General features: G+C 34.9%; 2 protein-coding genes across 3 annotated transcripts; one reads left to right on the top strand and one right to left on the bottom strand.

The window, feature by feature from the left end:
* Positions 1 to 200: 200 nt before the first annotated feature.
* LOC114524653 (ER membrane protein complex subunit 3-like) lies at positions 201 to 12086 on the top strand. Of its 2 annotated transcripts, XM_028545813.1 has the most exons (10): positions 201 to 354; positions 1023 to 1080; positions 1357 to 1450; positions 1553 to 1657; positions 2041 to 2122; positions 2237 to 2316; positions 2528 to 2610; positions 4422 to 8229; positions 9405 to 9625; positions 11014 to 12086. In XM_028545813.1, the coding sequence occupies exons 1-8, from the start codon at positions 206 to 208 to the stop codon at positions 4539 to 4541; spliced, it is 771 nt and encodes a 256-aa protein (XP_028401614.1). In that variant the 5' UTR covers positions 201 to 205; the 3' UTR covers positions 4542 to 8229; positions 9405 to 9625; positions 11014 to 12086. The 2 variants fall into 2 exon arrangements, with proteins under 2 accessions (XP_028401614.1, XP_028401605.1); XM_028545804.1 differs by lacking the exons at positions 201 to 354; positions 1023 to 1080; positions 1357 to 1450; ... (2 more) ...; positions 2237 to 2316; positions 2528 to 2610 and having other exon boundaries at positions 4544 to 8229.
* Positions 12087 to 14082: 1996 nt separating this feature from the next.
* On the bottom strand, positions 14083 to 16393 carry LOC114530145. The gene has a single exon (XM_028551731.1). It carries the CDS (start codon positions 16168 to 16170, stop codon positions 14569 to 14571), a length of 1602 nt encoding a protein of 533 aa, XP_028407532.1. The 5' UTR covers positions 16171 to 16393; the 3' UTR covers positions 14083 to 14568.
* Between the last annotated feature and the right edge of the window lie 1249 nt (positions 16394 to 17642).

Genomic DNA, 17642 nt, shown 5'->3' with positions numbered 1-17642 from the left:
GTCAAAAAGCTTCATTAGCTATTATCTTCAATGTTTCTGTCGAATATAATACATCCGAAGAAGGAAGCCAAACTCGTCACAGAAAACAACCAAGGTTTGCTGATACAAGTCATACAACCAAATTGAACGAAGGAGCTCAGTGGTCGCTAATTACGATAGAACATCGATAGAATACGAAAAGTTCCGAAGGTGTTAAAATTTCAAAATGGCGGAGTTGTTGCTCGATTCTGCCATTCGAGTTTGGGTAATTTTGCCTATTGTAATGATAACATTTTTTGTTGGAATAATCCGACATTATCTTTCTATTCTTCTGCAATCTAATAAGAAGGTAGAACTAGAGCAAGTTAGTGATGGGTATGTATAAATATATAAAACTGACAGTTTTGGATGGACTCCAACGTATTTTGGAATGGCTTGGACTCCAAATAATTTCAGTAATAAAAACCGATATAGAAAAACTGAAAAACATGATCTCTGCAGAACAGAAAATAGAAATTGATAAGAATTTGAAACTCGTAATTATTTTGAATTTTCCCTGGAAAGCGAAGCATCAAAGCTAAATAAATTACTGTAAAGAATGTATTTACTAATGTGGGGTACAAGAACCAACTGTAAGGGATTAAAGATTGTATTTCTGTAAAAATTATTGAGGAGGGGTACAAAGGGGTACTGAAGGCCGTGAAGGGGTTCAAATTAATAATGAAATCTCAATTCTTGTGACAATTAAAATTTTGTATTAATTTTTACCCCTTGTCCCCTACTCTTTTCGGCTAGGGATGTTCTGCCTATGTTTGTATCATGGTTCTTCATGTACATAAAGTTTTTAAATAATAATAATAATAATAGTTAGTTTGCCAATTCTCCTAAATCTTTATCACTTGCATCACAATTGTAAATGTAAGGTAAGAAAGCAGCTGGAGGATGACTCTTAAGAATTATAATGTCAGTGCTATAGGTTCAGAATACATGTAGGTCTATTGTGAAGTTGGCCATTACTCTTGTTTCTAATATTTCTATTACAGTCAAGTGTTATTAAGAAGCAAGTTGTTGAGAGAACATGGCTCCTATATACCTCAACAGGTAAGGCCTAGAGTTTATGCCTTTGTTCTCCCAACTTTTAACACCATCAACTTTTAATTTTTGGTATAAGTTATTGCAATTTTTCATGCATGGCTTTTCCGAAGGGGTTTTTAAAAACCGGTTTAACAATGAAACTGAAAAGGAATCGGTAGATTGCCCCAGTTTGCATACATGCTTGCATCTTTTTTGGTGTTTTTGGCAATGCTATTTTTCCTATCAGTTTATCACTGTGTTGATTACGTTGTATTGATCATTTCTTTAAAAATTTTCCAACAGTCTTTCCAAATGAGGAGGCATTTTTTCAATGATGAAGAAGAGGGTTTTTTCAAAATTCAGAAGAGAAAGGGAGCTGCAAAGAATCCAATGTCAGGTACTAGTGTTCATTACATTGTCACTACCCAAAATCACTGCCATTTTGAATTATATTTTATTTCAGTTGAGCATTAAAACTTGGATTGTACAATTCTTTCAGACCCAACTATGATGGTAGATATGGCAAAAGGAAACTTAACAAATGTTTTACCAATGATCTTAATAGGAGGGTGGATTAATTGGCATTTTTCAGGATTTATCACAAGTAATGTTCAATGGTTGAATGCATGTGTATGGCATAGAAAAGCTGTAATACTTTACATAGTGGTTTCATTATAAGATCTTTGATCTTAGGTATAGTTTTGTTTAAGTTAAATACAATCTAGCTTGGGTAGGGAAGCAACACTGCAAATTCTACAAGTCATCACCTTCTTCATCACTGCCATGAGATACAATTGACATACCTGCACAAGATTAAACCTAATTTACGTCCTAGAATTCTTGCCTGTACAGTGATATGCAGAATTCAAAATACCTGGCATTCCAGTAAACTATTCATATCAGATTAAGGTTCCCACAAGGATTCTTGATTGGATATCAGTTATGGGATGAATGTACTGTATTTACATGTGTCCATTTTCGATTTAGCCAAAGTTCCATTTCCTTTGACTATACGTTTCAAAGCAATGCTTCAAAGAGGAATTGATCTGGCATCACTTAATGCTTCATGGTACGAATCTAGACCATCACATGCAGTACAATACTGATACAACATTGTTTGCACAGGGTTGATCAGGGCGTAGTTTAGTATTCATATATAGAGAACAATACTGTATTTTTTTAGGGTCAGTTCAGTTTCATGGTATTTTATCAATGTTTTTGGTCTACGCAGTATGTATTCGCTAGTCCTGGGTGAAAATAATGGTAAGTTCAAAGGATATAGATTTATTGTTAGTTTGCTCATAGACATTTAAGGCTAGACTAGCAATTATTTTTATTTGATAATTTTTGACAGCCAAACCTTGATCTTAACCTTGATCCAGTAATTTGCAGTGTACATGTTTTATCATAATGATAAAATCATTAGTCACATAATGATATTAGTAATAAAACTGAAAAGTTGTTAATCATTTAGCGGCTGATTCAACACGTGCTATGCAAGAACAAATGCAGATGTCTGGTGCAGGTATGCCTCCTGATCCAGCTAAAGCCTTCAAGGTAAATACATGCAGTTTCTAATTTTCCCAGCTAGTACTTACGTAGGCGTTTTATGACGTGAAAGAAAGAATTGCACTATATTCCTTATTGCAACTTAACTTGTGATTCTTTCTTTCACTTTTATGGCTGAGATGATCGTTATATGGTTGATAAGTGTTATGTGAGGTAGAGTAAGGGGAGATAATAGCCAAATAGGGTCGGGGAATATTCACGTGCTCTGATCATCACGCACGAACTCTCGATAGCTACATCTAGTCATTTAAGGTTTTTAATGTCAGCCTTTCTTTGTTGATGATAGCCTTTCGATCTCGATCCTGACTTCGTGCTGATTGTTAATAATGATATAGCTACTGCGTAATTGCATGAAGCAATATCTCTATCTTGTGTCATTTTCATTTTCCTCTGATTGCACCGTTCCGAAGTTGCATTAAAAGATCGGTAAGAGTGACATTGACAATGCATCATGCGGTTTGGGGGCGAGTTGTTTTTCACCTTCTAGAAGCAGTGCCTTGATCGATTGTCAGACTCTTCACCATCACCAGTCCTCAGCTGCAACTGTGGAATTGCTTTTAAAGACCAGCTAGTTTCGGTTCAAATACCTGAATATGTTCCACGTTTTTGTAGAATTTAAATGCAAATCAAATGTTTTTTAAGCCCTACTGTGCACATTACGTAATATGTTGTTACATATTATTTTTTTATTATTTTATAATTTTTAATATTTGCGTGAATTTTCCCTCATTCCCTCAACATCATTATACATCCATTCACAGTTAACTGTGATATATTATACATTGTTTGGCCTTACCACAATATCAGTCTGTACGAAAGTTAACTTGCATAACATTTGAACTTGTGATGACGTTTTATCTTGCGAACTACTAGCGACAAAATACAGCAATACACACAGTTCTATGTATTAGTTCTACAACGCAGAACTATACGTTATAAAAAGACCTAGCTTGGTAGATAAGAATTTCATAATGTATAGAACGATATATAAATCACATGCAGTGGTTGTGTTGGGTTATACAATCACAGCTTTTCTTATATGCAGGCAGGTTTAACATAGAGCACAACATGCAGTCGTTGTCTAATGTGTAGTTAAAGTTGCACAACCCCACAAATATGAATTTGAATTAATCAAATCAATACACATATAAATAAAAAGGTGTCACTGATATGAGTCGTGTGACTTATTTATTCCAGAAGGGCTTTGCAATAACATTGATTCTTAGAGGGAGGGCGATATGCATGATTGTAATTCATAAACAAGAACAGACGCATGTATGGGCGAAGACAAAACATTTTTCTCACACAGAACATTCTGTCACCATAGTGAGATTTTTATCGTTAAATAAGAAAACTATGAAACATAACCTCGTGTATAACAACATTATAATTGTGGATTTTGTCCAAAGTGAAAAAAGTCCTTTTGAGAAAATATTACAAATCAATATTTAAACTCATTACCCTGGACTGTTTAATGTAAGAAAAAATATAGAAATGTAAACCTGATTAAAGACATCAAAGCTTAGTATAGTATAGCTACGGTACATGCAATTTTTATTTCTTAAAATTATATTGAATGAGGTAGAAAGGAGCTGATCTTTCTTATCATCGCAGTACAGCTTTTCAAGCCTTCAAGATTATAGGATTTCTCCTTGTCAATATATATATATATGAATTAAAAATTTAAAACAGTATTGTTCATATATATCAAATTAATATCAGACCACTTGTATATAAGAACATTCCATGCATGATCCCATTTTTCAATTATTATTAATATGGTGTTAAACTGCTTGCAGGCGGAGTGGGAAGCTCTTGAAATAATCACGCATGAATGGCGTTTAGACAATGTTGAAGAGAAGTTAATGAAGGAATATTCCAATAAGACTGTTGCGCAAGAGAAAGACAAGCATCTTTAATAGTATCTTCTGAAAAATACTGTTGTATTTTTTTTCCTTAATGGACTTTCTAAGTGCTATTATAGGTCGCTATTGTGTTAGTCAATCCTTTTAATTCTCTTTTTGAAGGAATCTCCTTAAAACACTTCTGTTCTGTTCTTCTCACAAACCTGTTTCAAATAACAAAATATTTTTTGTTCAACATATAGAATAACAGGAAACGCGAACTAAAAATCTTTATATTTATCTCTTAAATTTCAACTTGAATATTAGGCTAGATTCAGACAAGTCCTACGTACCTTTTTTATGCATTTTTCACTGTTTAACAATTTGATTTAGACCACATTAGAATGATTAGATGCTTTTGTGCGCAAATTAGCAAAGCCACTTAAAGCCAGATAAAGAACTAAAGCCAGATAAAAAATTAATTATTCTCGAAATTGCTGACTTAATTCTATAATTATTACCGGTATGCTCTGAGTGTTCATATCTCGAGGGCTGGTTCCCATGGCCATGCACTGCTGCGTTTCTAATCGACACGCACGTGAAAACTTAAAATCCTCTATACGTTTAAAACAAATATTATACGTTAACAAAGGAATCATATTTCACAAAACAAACCTAGCTCTATTTTCCAACTACTCGGTTGGTTTAAAAGTATAGATTAAACGGAGTTAGAATCTTACGTGCGTGCGTGTAAAGACTATACTTAAAAAAATTACGAGACAGCGACAACCTGTCCTTTGACTGTTACTATTTTTTCCACAATTAAAAAAGTTGTTGTATAATTAATTTTATGCCAGAAAAAACATACCGAACCCAACAACACCACCAACAGAAACCAACCCAACTGACATAAGTATCATTGAGTATCTTATAATATAAATGATTTCAAACTTTTACGTGCGTGTGCGTACGTGCAAAAAAAACGCGACTGTGGAAAGCAGCCCTTTACACAAGCTAGACAACTGCCGGAAATCCCGATAAGGCATCAGTATTTGATTTGTTATTGAAATTAGTGAAATTGTACAGCCAATTATACACTCAAATTAATACACTCGTATAATTTCAAAAGGCCAAATTATGCCTGAAGAAAAATTCTTTACGAACTTGCATTATCCATGCAGCTTCTCCGCTTTTGTTGGAGACTATTAGAACTGGTATTTTCAGTATTTTTCGGGTTCATTTCGTTTAATCAGTACAGTAGGCCTATATGTTTGTATTCCTATTCCGTCGTTGAGCAACAAATATCAACCACCTCGTTAAAATGTCAGGACTTTCTTAAACATCTAGTTTACGGGAGAAAGATTAGGCGTAATTTACTACGTATTTACTATATATGCATATGTGTTTCGATTCTAAATTTCGTTTTTTCTTCATTTGTTTTCGTCTGCAATATGCCAGGTTAAAAAACTATTACAAACCGTTTTTACGAACACAGCTCGTCGACGCCACAGTCAGCGTCGTCTCTGATCTTATCTAAATATAGAAAAGGGGAGGGTTTAAACGCAAAACAGGATATTGGAACGGTTGCAGGTATAAACCTCAGAAAGCGGGTATTTTTATACCCCAGTTAAATATCCGAATATATAAGCCCCGAAGTATATTCATAATAATTTTTTTCCATATATAGGCAAAACAAGTTTTAATTTCCTTCTGGTATAATGGAATATGTTTTTCAATTATTAATATATTGTGCGTCTGAACATTTTAAAAAAATTGAATTTAATTCCGCAATGGATGGGGGTTAACCTCCACAACCTCGCTAAACAGCCGTAGCAAAAACCCGACACGCGATCTTTTCGCATTTTTACCCCGCTTTATCGCGTTCTTACTCCCCTTGTCCATACATGTTTAAACAATTTTACTCTTCACTCCGTTGCCCCTTTTTGGTGTCCGCCATTCCGTCTCCGCCATAGGAAAAAACCAGCCAAACTTAAGTTGCTATTTAATTACTATATTATCATGCAGTCTTCGTGTTAAAATTGATCATATAGTTAATATATCTATGGATGAATTAATCGTGCGCTAAGTTGTAGATTTGAAGAATGTTCAGTTTGCCATTTGCAGTTGTAGCCGTTATAGCCATGCATATAGGTCAAGAAGCTATATGAGCACACCACCACTTAAAGTACGCATGCTCGTGCAAAGGAAGTTTTTCAATGCAATGCACTTTAATTTCGAGGTTATATCCAACTGATTCACAGGTTTTAAGCTAATAGGATTATTGTTGGTAACTACATGTTAACTGCTCAATAGTTTACCTGAGTAAAATCTAACAACTGGCTTACTGCTTACTGCCCACTAACACCGCACAAGGGGATATAACTATAGTAAGGTTATACTCAGGTTATTTTGTTGTACGTGTTCCAGACGTCTTGTCCGGCTAAAATCATTTTTCGATCTGTAATACATTTGTGGCTAACAGCCTGACGCCGCATTGTCTTGTTGTTATACGGGGTTGGATCGTGTCCAACAATATTTATACTTTGGTTTACATCTTTGCTTTTGTAAAGGACACCAAGCTGACATCACCACATGTAAACCACAATATTGTTTTGCGTTTAGAAACAACTGAATTATTTAATGCTTTAATTCGAATTAATTTTTAAATGATAATCTACATTATGTTTCACCATAACGCCAAAAGCGATGATTCTCTCTCTTCTTTACGCTTTAAGTAGACATTTAAGTGGGTCATATGGTACTTGACGCGAAACGTGATGACATGCATTAAATTGTTTCCAAGAATAGCAGCTATAGTTTTGTTACAAGCTAGTTTTTAATGATTGGATCAAAGTTGTTTTACATTCGCCTTTTATTAATATATTGTACTGTGGAAATGCAACAAAGCAACTATAAAAATTGCAAAGCTAATACTTGAAAGCATGTGATAATTTTGCTTGTATAAGACTTAATGTTCCGGAACGATGTCCAAATAAACCGAATTGCGTATTCTAGCCATAAAACTGAATACTTTTATATACGTTATGTATTTACCAGATTTGTTATGATTGTTCTACAACAGCTTAAATCGTGATATACATAAAGCAAGTTTCCTTATAGCCTACTAGAAGTTTCCATATAATAATTATTGTATGTATTATTCATGTATCTCATTACCGGTAAGAGTGGCCATAAAGAATAAACTTTTAATAAATTATTATAATTTGCTAAAAGTGCTTTACTGGGAAGCATGATGTCGCCGGGTACCGTAAGTTTTATTGCAGTTATTTACTGTAGTATAATAGCATATTGTAGAGGTGATATAACTGCATATGTAAAAGAACATTTAACGAAAGAAGCTTGTCTAAGCGTTCCACAATTACCTGATGTTTGTAACATTCACTGGCAAATAAGACAAAGTGATGCGCGAATCTACGATGTAATGATTGCGTCTATAAATACAACGATATCGTCGAAATTTTTGTATGAAGGCCTAAGTGTAAGTGATGCTATGCACTGCAAAAAGATGTACGAGAATATGATGTGTAGGAACACCTTCCCTGTTTGTGATGTTAAGAGGATGGTCATAGACCACGGTGATGCTAGTGTTCGATGCAAACTGGCGAAAGAAGCTTGTACAACGATATCAATTGAAGGCTGTGGGTATGATTCAAATGGTCAAGAAGAGCTTGTAACGGAGCAGAATAAATGTGAAAACATTACAGTTAATACAGAAAAACTTTGTCCCAATACCAATGTCAAGGTAAGATCGATCGTATCGTTCTTGTTTAATAAGTGCAAAAATAGTGACCTATATGACTATGCATGATATGTGTGCAGTGTTATTTTAAAAAATAAACATTGCTTTTTGCCGAATGAAATGTTCTACTTGTATTAAGAGGATGATAAAGGAGAAGAGGATGACTAATAAACTATTAATATAAATATCTCCTGCAAATATGGTTTTGTCTTTTCCTTTATTCTTAGTCCAAGAGGCTAGTTTAGGTCGATTTTAATTACCGGCACAATGTCACTATGTTAGTGACATCGTGTGTTGTATTGTGCGTCAGTTAAATAATAGATTTCTTCAAGGAATGCATTATGACGCCTTCCGACAGAGGATCAATGACGTCTTGACTAAACGTTTAATGCATCGGTCCTATACTTCTTAAAGTCGGTCCAATTACACCCTTTTTTTTTAGCCGTGCATGCACTTGTGGTTAATATAAATTTACCCATGCATGCTTCTTTCATAGGTTTTACTACTAATTTAACGAAGGTTGAACAGAAACTTTCCGACGTGATGTGTGAATGTTTTCAAATTTACGCCACAATCATATATAAAGAGAAAACCGGGTTGCTATGAAACGCACGTTTCAGTTTTTATGCATGCCGCGTATGGCGTCGCCTCAAACACTGCCAGCTGCAAGTCCATGCAACAATTTTGTTTTCATTATCCTTGATATTGAAGTTATTATAATGGTTTGTCATTCAATTTCGTTCGACTGAAAAAGGCAGTGATCGACACGTCAGTTTATCAATTGATTTATATTGACTGTGGCCCACATTGCTGTTGTACAAAGTCCTAATGATTTGAGTAAAATATCCGCGTGCATGTATAATACTGTAAAGTTGGTTTTGCCTTTTGAATTTAAACGTATTGTCATTTAAATTTCTGGCATGCTAGTGTCGTCTATGATAGTGTTTGATTTCATGCTTGAGAAACCAAACAGTGGAGAGAAGATATAATATAATTATATTTGACCATTTCTGGAAAAATCTTTCGTTGATTTAGTAAACGTGAATTCTGTATGAACCTATACGTTTTATTATCGATACAATTGCCCGTAATTTTTTCAAGAACAACTGTTAATTTCCCTCGAGTTGTGCTTGTGTATCTATAGATATAAAAGTTATATATCCACGTGTTTATAACAGGTACCCAAACGATACAATGGATTCATTGCTAAAACAAATGTTGAACGTTTGGCAAAGATTGCGGATAAGTTTGCAAAAGAGCTGCGGAACCACTCAATAATGGCCAGATGCGAAATGAAGTACAGAGAAGTTTTATGTCGGCTGATCGATGCTTGTTCCCCTGATAGTTTATATTATCTCCAATATATCAATGACAAAGATTGTGAAGAAATGGTCGCATGGTGAGTCCTACTGTTTTTACAATGTTATTTTTTTCTGGATCGTGGGAAACTCACTCCATTACCATCATTGGGGGTACTTTATATTTGGAACATATAAGATTCATGAGAAGCTATTAAATATATCAGAATTGAGATCATGGGAATCTCATTCGGGAGAATTAACAGAAGATTAAGTTTTTGATCAAACAAAGTCTTTTCTACAATTTTTCCTCCCAACTATAACCAAGAAGAGTTGGAAGAACTTGGTAACATGCTGGCAGGATTTCGTATATTGTTTTCACTTCAAAGTTAGGCTTATATATGGTTCATGGTTACGATAAAGGCTAGGGAAGGGTATGAGGAAGGGCAGTTTAATTCGGGCAGATTAATTCGTTGTCTAAAGGTTTACTGCATGCGCGATAAAACTTGATACAACTTGATTCTGGCACTGCCCACCTTCAATTCAGATGCAGCACTATACTGACCAACTATGTAGGGATACTCCTAACGACCTTGATTTTTAACCACATGTTTTTCTGATAAATTGTCACATAAAGCTAAATCGAAAGGCTGTTTTACATATAGCCAACTCAGAATTTTCCATTCCTGCAGGTTGTATTTTTTTAGTGCTCTATAGTAAAGGAAAGCTGAAATTTCAGCATGCAATTAATTCATTTACAGGGTTGCTCCATATAAGCGAAAAGACATAATTATTTCGTTTACTTTTTAAACAAGTAATTAGACATCTTGACTTTTAAATCTTGATAAGTTGGTTTTAACATATCAGTTAATTTGCATTTAACCTTGAAGGCGTTATTTGATGAAACGTGTTTTTTGTTGCTTTGTTTTACTATTGCCATCGATGTTAATTAATTGACCTAATAACCCGATAATTAGAAAAGCAAAATGTAGCATAATAGTATTGGGAAAATGCTGGAAAATGCAAAAGCCTAAAATAAAAAATATTTCCGATTGCTTGCACAATTTGCTTATATTTCTGTAGCTTTAATTGCCTGCTGAGTTACTGATTATTTCATTTTTATTCCCTGTGGATTGCCTCGAAACTCCAGACAATGTCCAATTATATCAAGAAAAATACTCAAAAATGACAAAACATATTTGGCTGATCTTAAATCGTAAAAATGATCTTCAATACAGGTCACGGCATGCCCAGAAATTTGGATACTTGTTGCAGTATTTTGTTAAAAAACCATGCTTTAAACCTCTGAGCATATTCGGAAACTGCGGAGTGTAGATAACCTTTGTTCCCCATCCATAGGCGACTCGCAACACCGCCACTTTTAAAACAATTAGACAATTTAAATTTATATATGTATAGTGTTTTAGATGTTGTTTTAGATGTTTATAATGATTTTACATCAGTTTTTTTGCGTTTCTGTATATCTTAGTGTAAAATCTGCTGGTTTTTCTGAGGAAATTACATCAGTTTGTTCGACAGTTCTAAGCACTGAAGACAAAGAAGAGATATCTGTACGTAATCCTTACGTTCAGGAAGGAAAAACCCGTTCATCTACAACAGCGACTCCTAAGACTGCGTCTGACTCACCATCAGGCTCACAGGCCAAGGAAAAGACAGAAGCATCATCCGAAGAAATAGCCCGTTCATCTGCAACAGCAACTCCTAAGACTGTGTCTGATTCACCATCAGGCCGACAGGCCACGGAAAAGACAGAAGAAACTTTGATAGAACCTACACAAAAGGACGAATCGATTTTAAATAACACTATATCGAAAGTTAAAAATCATAACCGTAATAGTGGAACAGCATTCAAGATTTATAAAACTCAGTATTTGTTCACAGTGCTTTTTACACTTCTGATCAGTTTAGCTTAGAAAACAGCTTGGAAATTTTAAGTGTATGCAGTCGTAGCAAACCATGTAGGGGTAATAGTGGTGGTTATAGGTAGAAAACAAGAAAGCTAAACGTTTTCTTTTCGATTATATATCTTTTAAACGTACAATCTAGGTGATAAAAATTCATCCTCTCTTACGAGACGAGGAATAGCTTAGTGCTTTGAAAAGCGCTGTGCTGAGCCATTAATAACGCACTGAAGGGGAAACATATATAGATGTTAGTCCCTGCAAAAGTATGGGAAAATACGCATTTACATCTCTGTACCACAAGTAATGCAAACAAGAAGGTTTCTATTATCAGGTATAAATTTTATATAAGTGAAGAATGGAAGCTCCCTTAGTTGATCATGAAGATTTAAGATTTTTCTTCTATAAGATTTGTTCTTTGAATCTTTCCATGCAGTGCGTCAGGTTTAAATACAATTAGTGATTTTGTGGTATAAAATGTAATTTAGAATATCATATGGGGTTATATAGAATGTGTAGGTATCGGTTCAGGTTTCTTCAAACACGTAATTATATGATTTATGTAATCAACGCACTATAAAATTTTGATAGACTCCAGGAGATCTGAAATGGCGGGAAGGGGCTGGGACTAGTTGCTAAACAGAAATCCAACAACTTAATAACCCTTCAAATAAATATTGTTTTGGTTTGTGTCAGAGCTATATAGCTAGTTCAAAATATAAACTTAATCGTTTATTTTTTAAGACATAGCCTTATAAACAATAACAAAAGATATATAATCGATTATTTACTGCAGAATGGATTTCTATTTCGACAACTCTTCTGGGCCCTGATTGGCTAAAATATGACCGCGAGATCACCTGGTTTTAAATACCCTGTAAAGTAGCCGTAGACAATTAAAAATTTCCAGGCACATGCATATGTGTATTGCTCTTTTGTTTATATCTCTCTGTTGTTTTCTATACCGATCCTGATTTTTCAATGTTTTGTGTTTCTATCGTTCCTGCTTTTATAACTTTATTTCACTTTTGTATTTCGTAAACAGAGACCTTTCTCTAATAACTCTTTTCAACACAGTCTTAACTATTTTCCGAAAATCCAGCAAACGTGTGTAGTGAACAAGGACAAGATCTAATGTTGTTATGAATTCTTTTGTATAAGATGGATTATATTCCTCCAATATATCAATGATAAAGATTGTGAACAAATGATCGCGTGTGCCAATGTTTTTAATTGTGATATTTTTAATTGTGATGTTGTACGGATGTAATGTTTTTGTGATGCATTATATACCATTATTAGGGGCAGGGGTATTGCGGAGAAACAGTTTAGGGGACCGTGTGCTTTTGCGGTTTTTTACTTAAAGGTACAGTTTTATCCTCTTTCATAACGACTTTTTTCCATGCCAATGCATGATATTTTCGTTGTTTGTTTTTTAAATAATATTTTTTATAACATTTAATTCAATATAAAATCTTCGGGTATTTCTAAGGAAATTACATCAGTTTGTTCGACCGAACCAAGCAATAAAGATAAAGAAGAGTTATCTGTCTTACCACCTCCTGTTTCACCATCTTCTGACTCAGCATCTTTTAATACACCATCTTATGATTCACCATTTTCTGTTTCACTATATTCTGTTTCGCCATATCCTGTTTCACCACCTCCTGTTTCACCATCTTCTATTTCACCATCTTCTGTTTCACCATCTTCTGTTTCACCATCTTCCGATGCACCATCTTCTGTCCAACCATCTTCTGTTTAACTATATATTCTCTGTTAAACAGGAGGTGGTGAAACATGGTTAACAAAGCAGTTTATACATAGTTAAAATATCTCTTTTAGTATGTAAAAAATGTGCGGGTACGTGTCGTCTGGGAGAGTGTGAGAGAAAAATCCTCTTGGAGAATTTGAGCTACACCAGTTTATCATAAACGCATTTGTTGTGTTATTTGTATTATTTGACAGGCAAAACGTAACGCAGATGTTTTTTCCAGAAGTTACTTGTTTTTGCAAATTAGAATTTTTCTTTTTGCATGCACGTCTCTCCACAGATCCAGATTTCACAACACTAGTATTTCACGTTTGTTTTTCTGTATCGATTCTAATCAGTTATAATTGTTGTATCTCATCCATACCGAATCTGATATTTCAACAAAGTGTTTCACTATTTTGTATTAACATTAGGCTTTGTGGTTATTTCACTTCTCTGTTTTTTTTTAACAATTCAGAACTCGTAATATATAGTATGTATTGATTGTATTCTTGGTTTTTATTTCTCAAACAGCAGACACACACAGTCAATAGACAGATATGATCTGGAAATTAGGCAAATATCTATAATAAACTAGGGTAATGTTGAAATGACTTCGCTGCGTCGTTTAGATGCGGTGCCTAGCTGATAACGATATAACTGACATTGTGTGCATGCCACTAAGCATACGACATGAGCCACATTTACACTCAAAGACATTCGTTTTACGATATTTATAGCCAATTGGTTAAAGCACCACACTTACCACTAATTGTACTAATAGATAGTATATTGGTAATATTGAGTGAAATTGATGATATTGGTTTGCAAATTCTCTTAGTTACGTTAACCATTCAGAATAGTACTTTTATATAACCGCATGTTATCGAACATATATGAATTTTATACTTTATGAAAACGATTTTAAAAGTAAACTAAAGCTCCATTGTATAGAATTCTCAAGACTATATATGAATAGTAAATAATAAACATTTAAATAACGTTCTGAACGAGTAAAAATTACGTGATAAATCCCTTTCCCTATAGTTGACAGTCAGAACCGAACTTTTATTAAGGCACTTATACACTATGCAATTTTCCTTGCAACTTGCAATGCATTTATAATTTTGAAGGATTTTAATTAAAAAAGAGTGTTCGAATCGCTAAGAAAATGCTAGCAGACCGTAAGAAATGTTCGTACTTGACAACTTTAGATACCTCAGGAGTAGAATTTCATTGCAAGTTGCACGGAAAGTTGCATCGTGTAACACCGCCTTTACCTAAACTCCTAAATCACTGCCCTCATAGTCACGGCATTACATTATATAAAGTAATAGAAAGTACGGTATTAAGCTTTTTAAGCTAAAAATTAAATTTCAGTGACAACAGATAGTCTCGGCTCCCATCTCTGTTCTTTACGTTTGTCCTTCTGTCTCAATGCTATCTCTGGATTATCACCAGAGGTTTCGCTCAAGAACGGATACTTTTCAGACTCGATGTCATCAATATCCGTTTCTACGGGACCGTCATAGTCCGAGGTTAAATTTTGCAAGCGATCCATGAGTTCAGTTTCAAAATAATCATCCTCTGATGCCTTTTTTATTGAATCCAAAGTGCTGTTTGGCGATTCACGAAAGTTTGTCACACATTCTTCGTAATCATCTTCGCTGAAGAATGTTGACCAGCGGGGAGAAGGCGAGCGTCGCCATAGCGAAATAGTTTTTGTGGGCTCAATAACAGAATCTGCACAATTTGCGTCTATAAATGACGTCATCTGTGCGCTACTACAGGGGTTATTATTACTAGCGTCATCAACACTGTTTAAGCCCTTGGGTGTGCTGGTTTTGTTGGGTATCTCAGGTTTATTATTCTCCTGACAGTTTTCTCTAGTTGATGATAATCTCAAAGGGGTTAATTCTAAAATGTTTTCAAAGTTATCATCTGAAGTATTCTCTCGATTATTGATTGACGTCAGTTTTACTCCGCTACTATTTTCTTTGGTGGTACTTTCCCTCACTGTAACCACATGTGGCTTCCATTCACGAATCTTTTTATTGACCCTCGACATAATACAACAATACACGAAGCCCAAGGCCGATACAACAAAAAGAAAACTTCCAACAAACGCCACGACGTAGAACCAAATTCTTGGCTCACAATACCAAGAAACCCAGACATCATGTGTTTGCACGCCTGTAACGTTGCTTGGCACTCTTATTACTGCAGTATCTGCTGAATTGAAACGTAAGGTCACCTGACAAGATTTATTAACACTTGCATTACATGATGTCACACACGAATTCACATCGTACATCACTCGGTCTATACTCGTGTTTACGAAAATCTCCGAGTATTTAGCGTTACCAGCTATGGAGGTAATTCCCAAGTAATAGTTGTTGTCCTCTTTTAGGGTGAATGTCTCAGCCATTCGTGTGCCCGTGAACTTGCCAGATATTTGCTTTGATGTTTCTTTTAAATCTTTTCTCATTTCATCGTTCCATTTGTCTAAAATCTTACGACCTTTCAGCCAATAAACATTAACGGAATGACTGCTCACAACACGCACACTTACTGTAGAGTCTTTGAGAAGATAAAACGATCTATACCACGTACGATCCCTGCGTAACACCACATTGTTTTTTGATGTCCATTTGATATGTGATGTGCGCCGTGCTAACGGAGTCGACATAACTAATAGCTGTCGTTTAAACTTCGCTGGTTTTACTACAACACCTTCACAAAATAGATTTGATAATTTGACTACACGCATTTCTCCAGTGTTCAATTCATAGGCCTTTGGATAGAAATGAAATGAATTCCTGAATAGAAACGTGGCGCATACCACTGATAACGCAACGAATATCATAAGTATCATCATACACAAATACAGTCGACAACGGGAGGAACGATAATGTCTGTATTCTTTTCCCCACTTTATTGTTGTTCCCGCAATTCCACTTTCGTGTGACATTGTTCTTCTTCAACTCGAATACAATTTACACGCAGGGAATATTGGAATAACGAAGACACGATATCTTGTTTTATAGCTACAAAACAAATATAGTATTAAACTTGTGTCTGGTGTCCGGTTTCACACTGCCCAGCGTGTGGGGGCATTATATTGACGGCTCAATTAATGGCCATTATAACACTTTATTTCAAATAGACTTCTGGTTTCTCTGATGCCTTATCGTATTGGTGAAGTCGCTGAAATTAACTGAATTCCATAGAAATCAACCGGAGGGAACCTAAGCGACAATGTCATGGATGAGAAGAATTCAATAACTGCATCATCCAAGATGAATGACCTCACATGAAAAGCCTGTTATATTATATACTTGTATGTAAGGCAAGATTACATTGGCTGATATGATCCACGGTGATACACTGAATTTGAAATACCAACAGAATTATTTGAAATAAGTGCTTCCTATATGTCTGTGTGCACTGCTGATGCTTGACGTATGAATTAGCTTTGCGTGAATATTCAGTTACTGTCTGTTGAAAACAAAGACTTGTGTTGGTTTAAGATCAATATTGAACCCATGATGGAAACATCTTGTTAAGGGCTCTTGACATCACTCCTTTCCTGGTGAAGTTCTGAAACACCGGAATTACCCGTCACGCTCTATTTTTGTGCTCAAATTCTAGCACTCTGCTCTTCAATACCTTGAAATAAGGTGTTTAAAATATCGTTAAATCAACCAGTTGTCTTCCTTGCATAAATCAAAGTAATAAATTGGTAAATATGAGGATGATAACTGATTATGAAGTGACTATATATTGCACTGACTATCATTGACATATCATATATGAATACCCCGCTGCTGTCCTTTTCATTGGCGGAATTTTCTGCTAACAGATGCCGGCGAAGGTGTTTAAAATCAGAAAAACATCACTGATCTGTATCTGTGAATAAAACAAAGGGGTCACAGGCAGAGACAATTTAGCTTCTCGACTTAGGGTTCTTGTTTCTCTCTTGTTTAATAAAGGTATCGTATATTAGACAATGCAACTATATACAGACAAAAAAAAACACACGGCTGGAATCGAACTATGCGTGGCACTATTCCTTTTTTACAAATTGCGAAATTACAAAGATATACTATTACTTTTACTATAATGCAACCAAAATAAACATTTGCCGATAGCCCGAAGCATAGACACACATTATTCATTACTGTTCAACGAAAAGGAACGATGAGGCTTTCAAAATTTAAATTCTGCTCCGTAATATTTTAGTAGCTTTGGGTTTGTTTACTAAAACTTATTTTAGGGCGCGTATAAAATGCAGAAATGGTGCAAGGGACAAAATAAGAAGAATTCTTATAGGATCATATACAGTGTCATATAGGACGATTATCCAATTGGGAGCTAAATTCAGCTTAGACACGCGCGCGGCATTTCTGTTGAATGGAATAAAATGAGCTCTTTTGCATCTAT

This window comes from Dendronephthya gigantea, unplaced genomic scaffold (genome assembly GCF_004324835.1).
Source record: "Dendronephthya gigantea isolate DGI-Jeju-01 unplaced genomic scaffold, DenGig_1.0 000001F, whole genome shotgun sequence".
Lineage (NCBI taxonomy): Eukaryota > Metazoa > Cnidaria > Anthozoa > Malacalcyonacea > Nephtheidae > Dendronephthya > Dendronephthya gigantea.
This window is presented reverse-complemented; position numbering and strand designations above follow the sequence as displayed.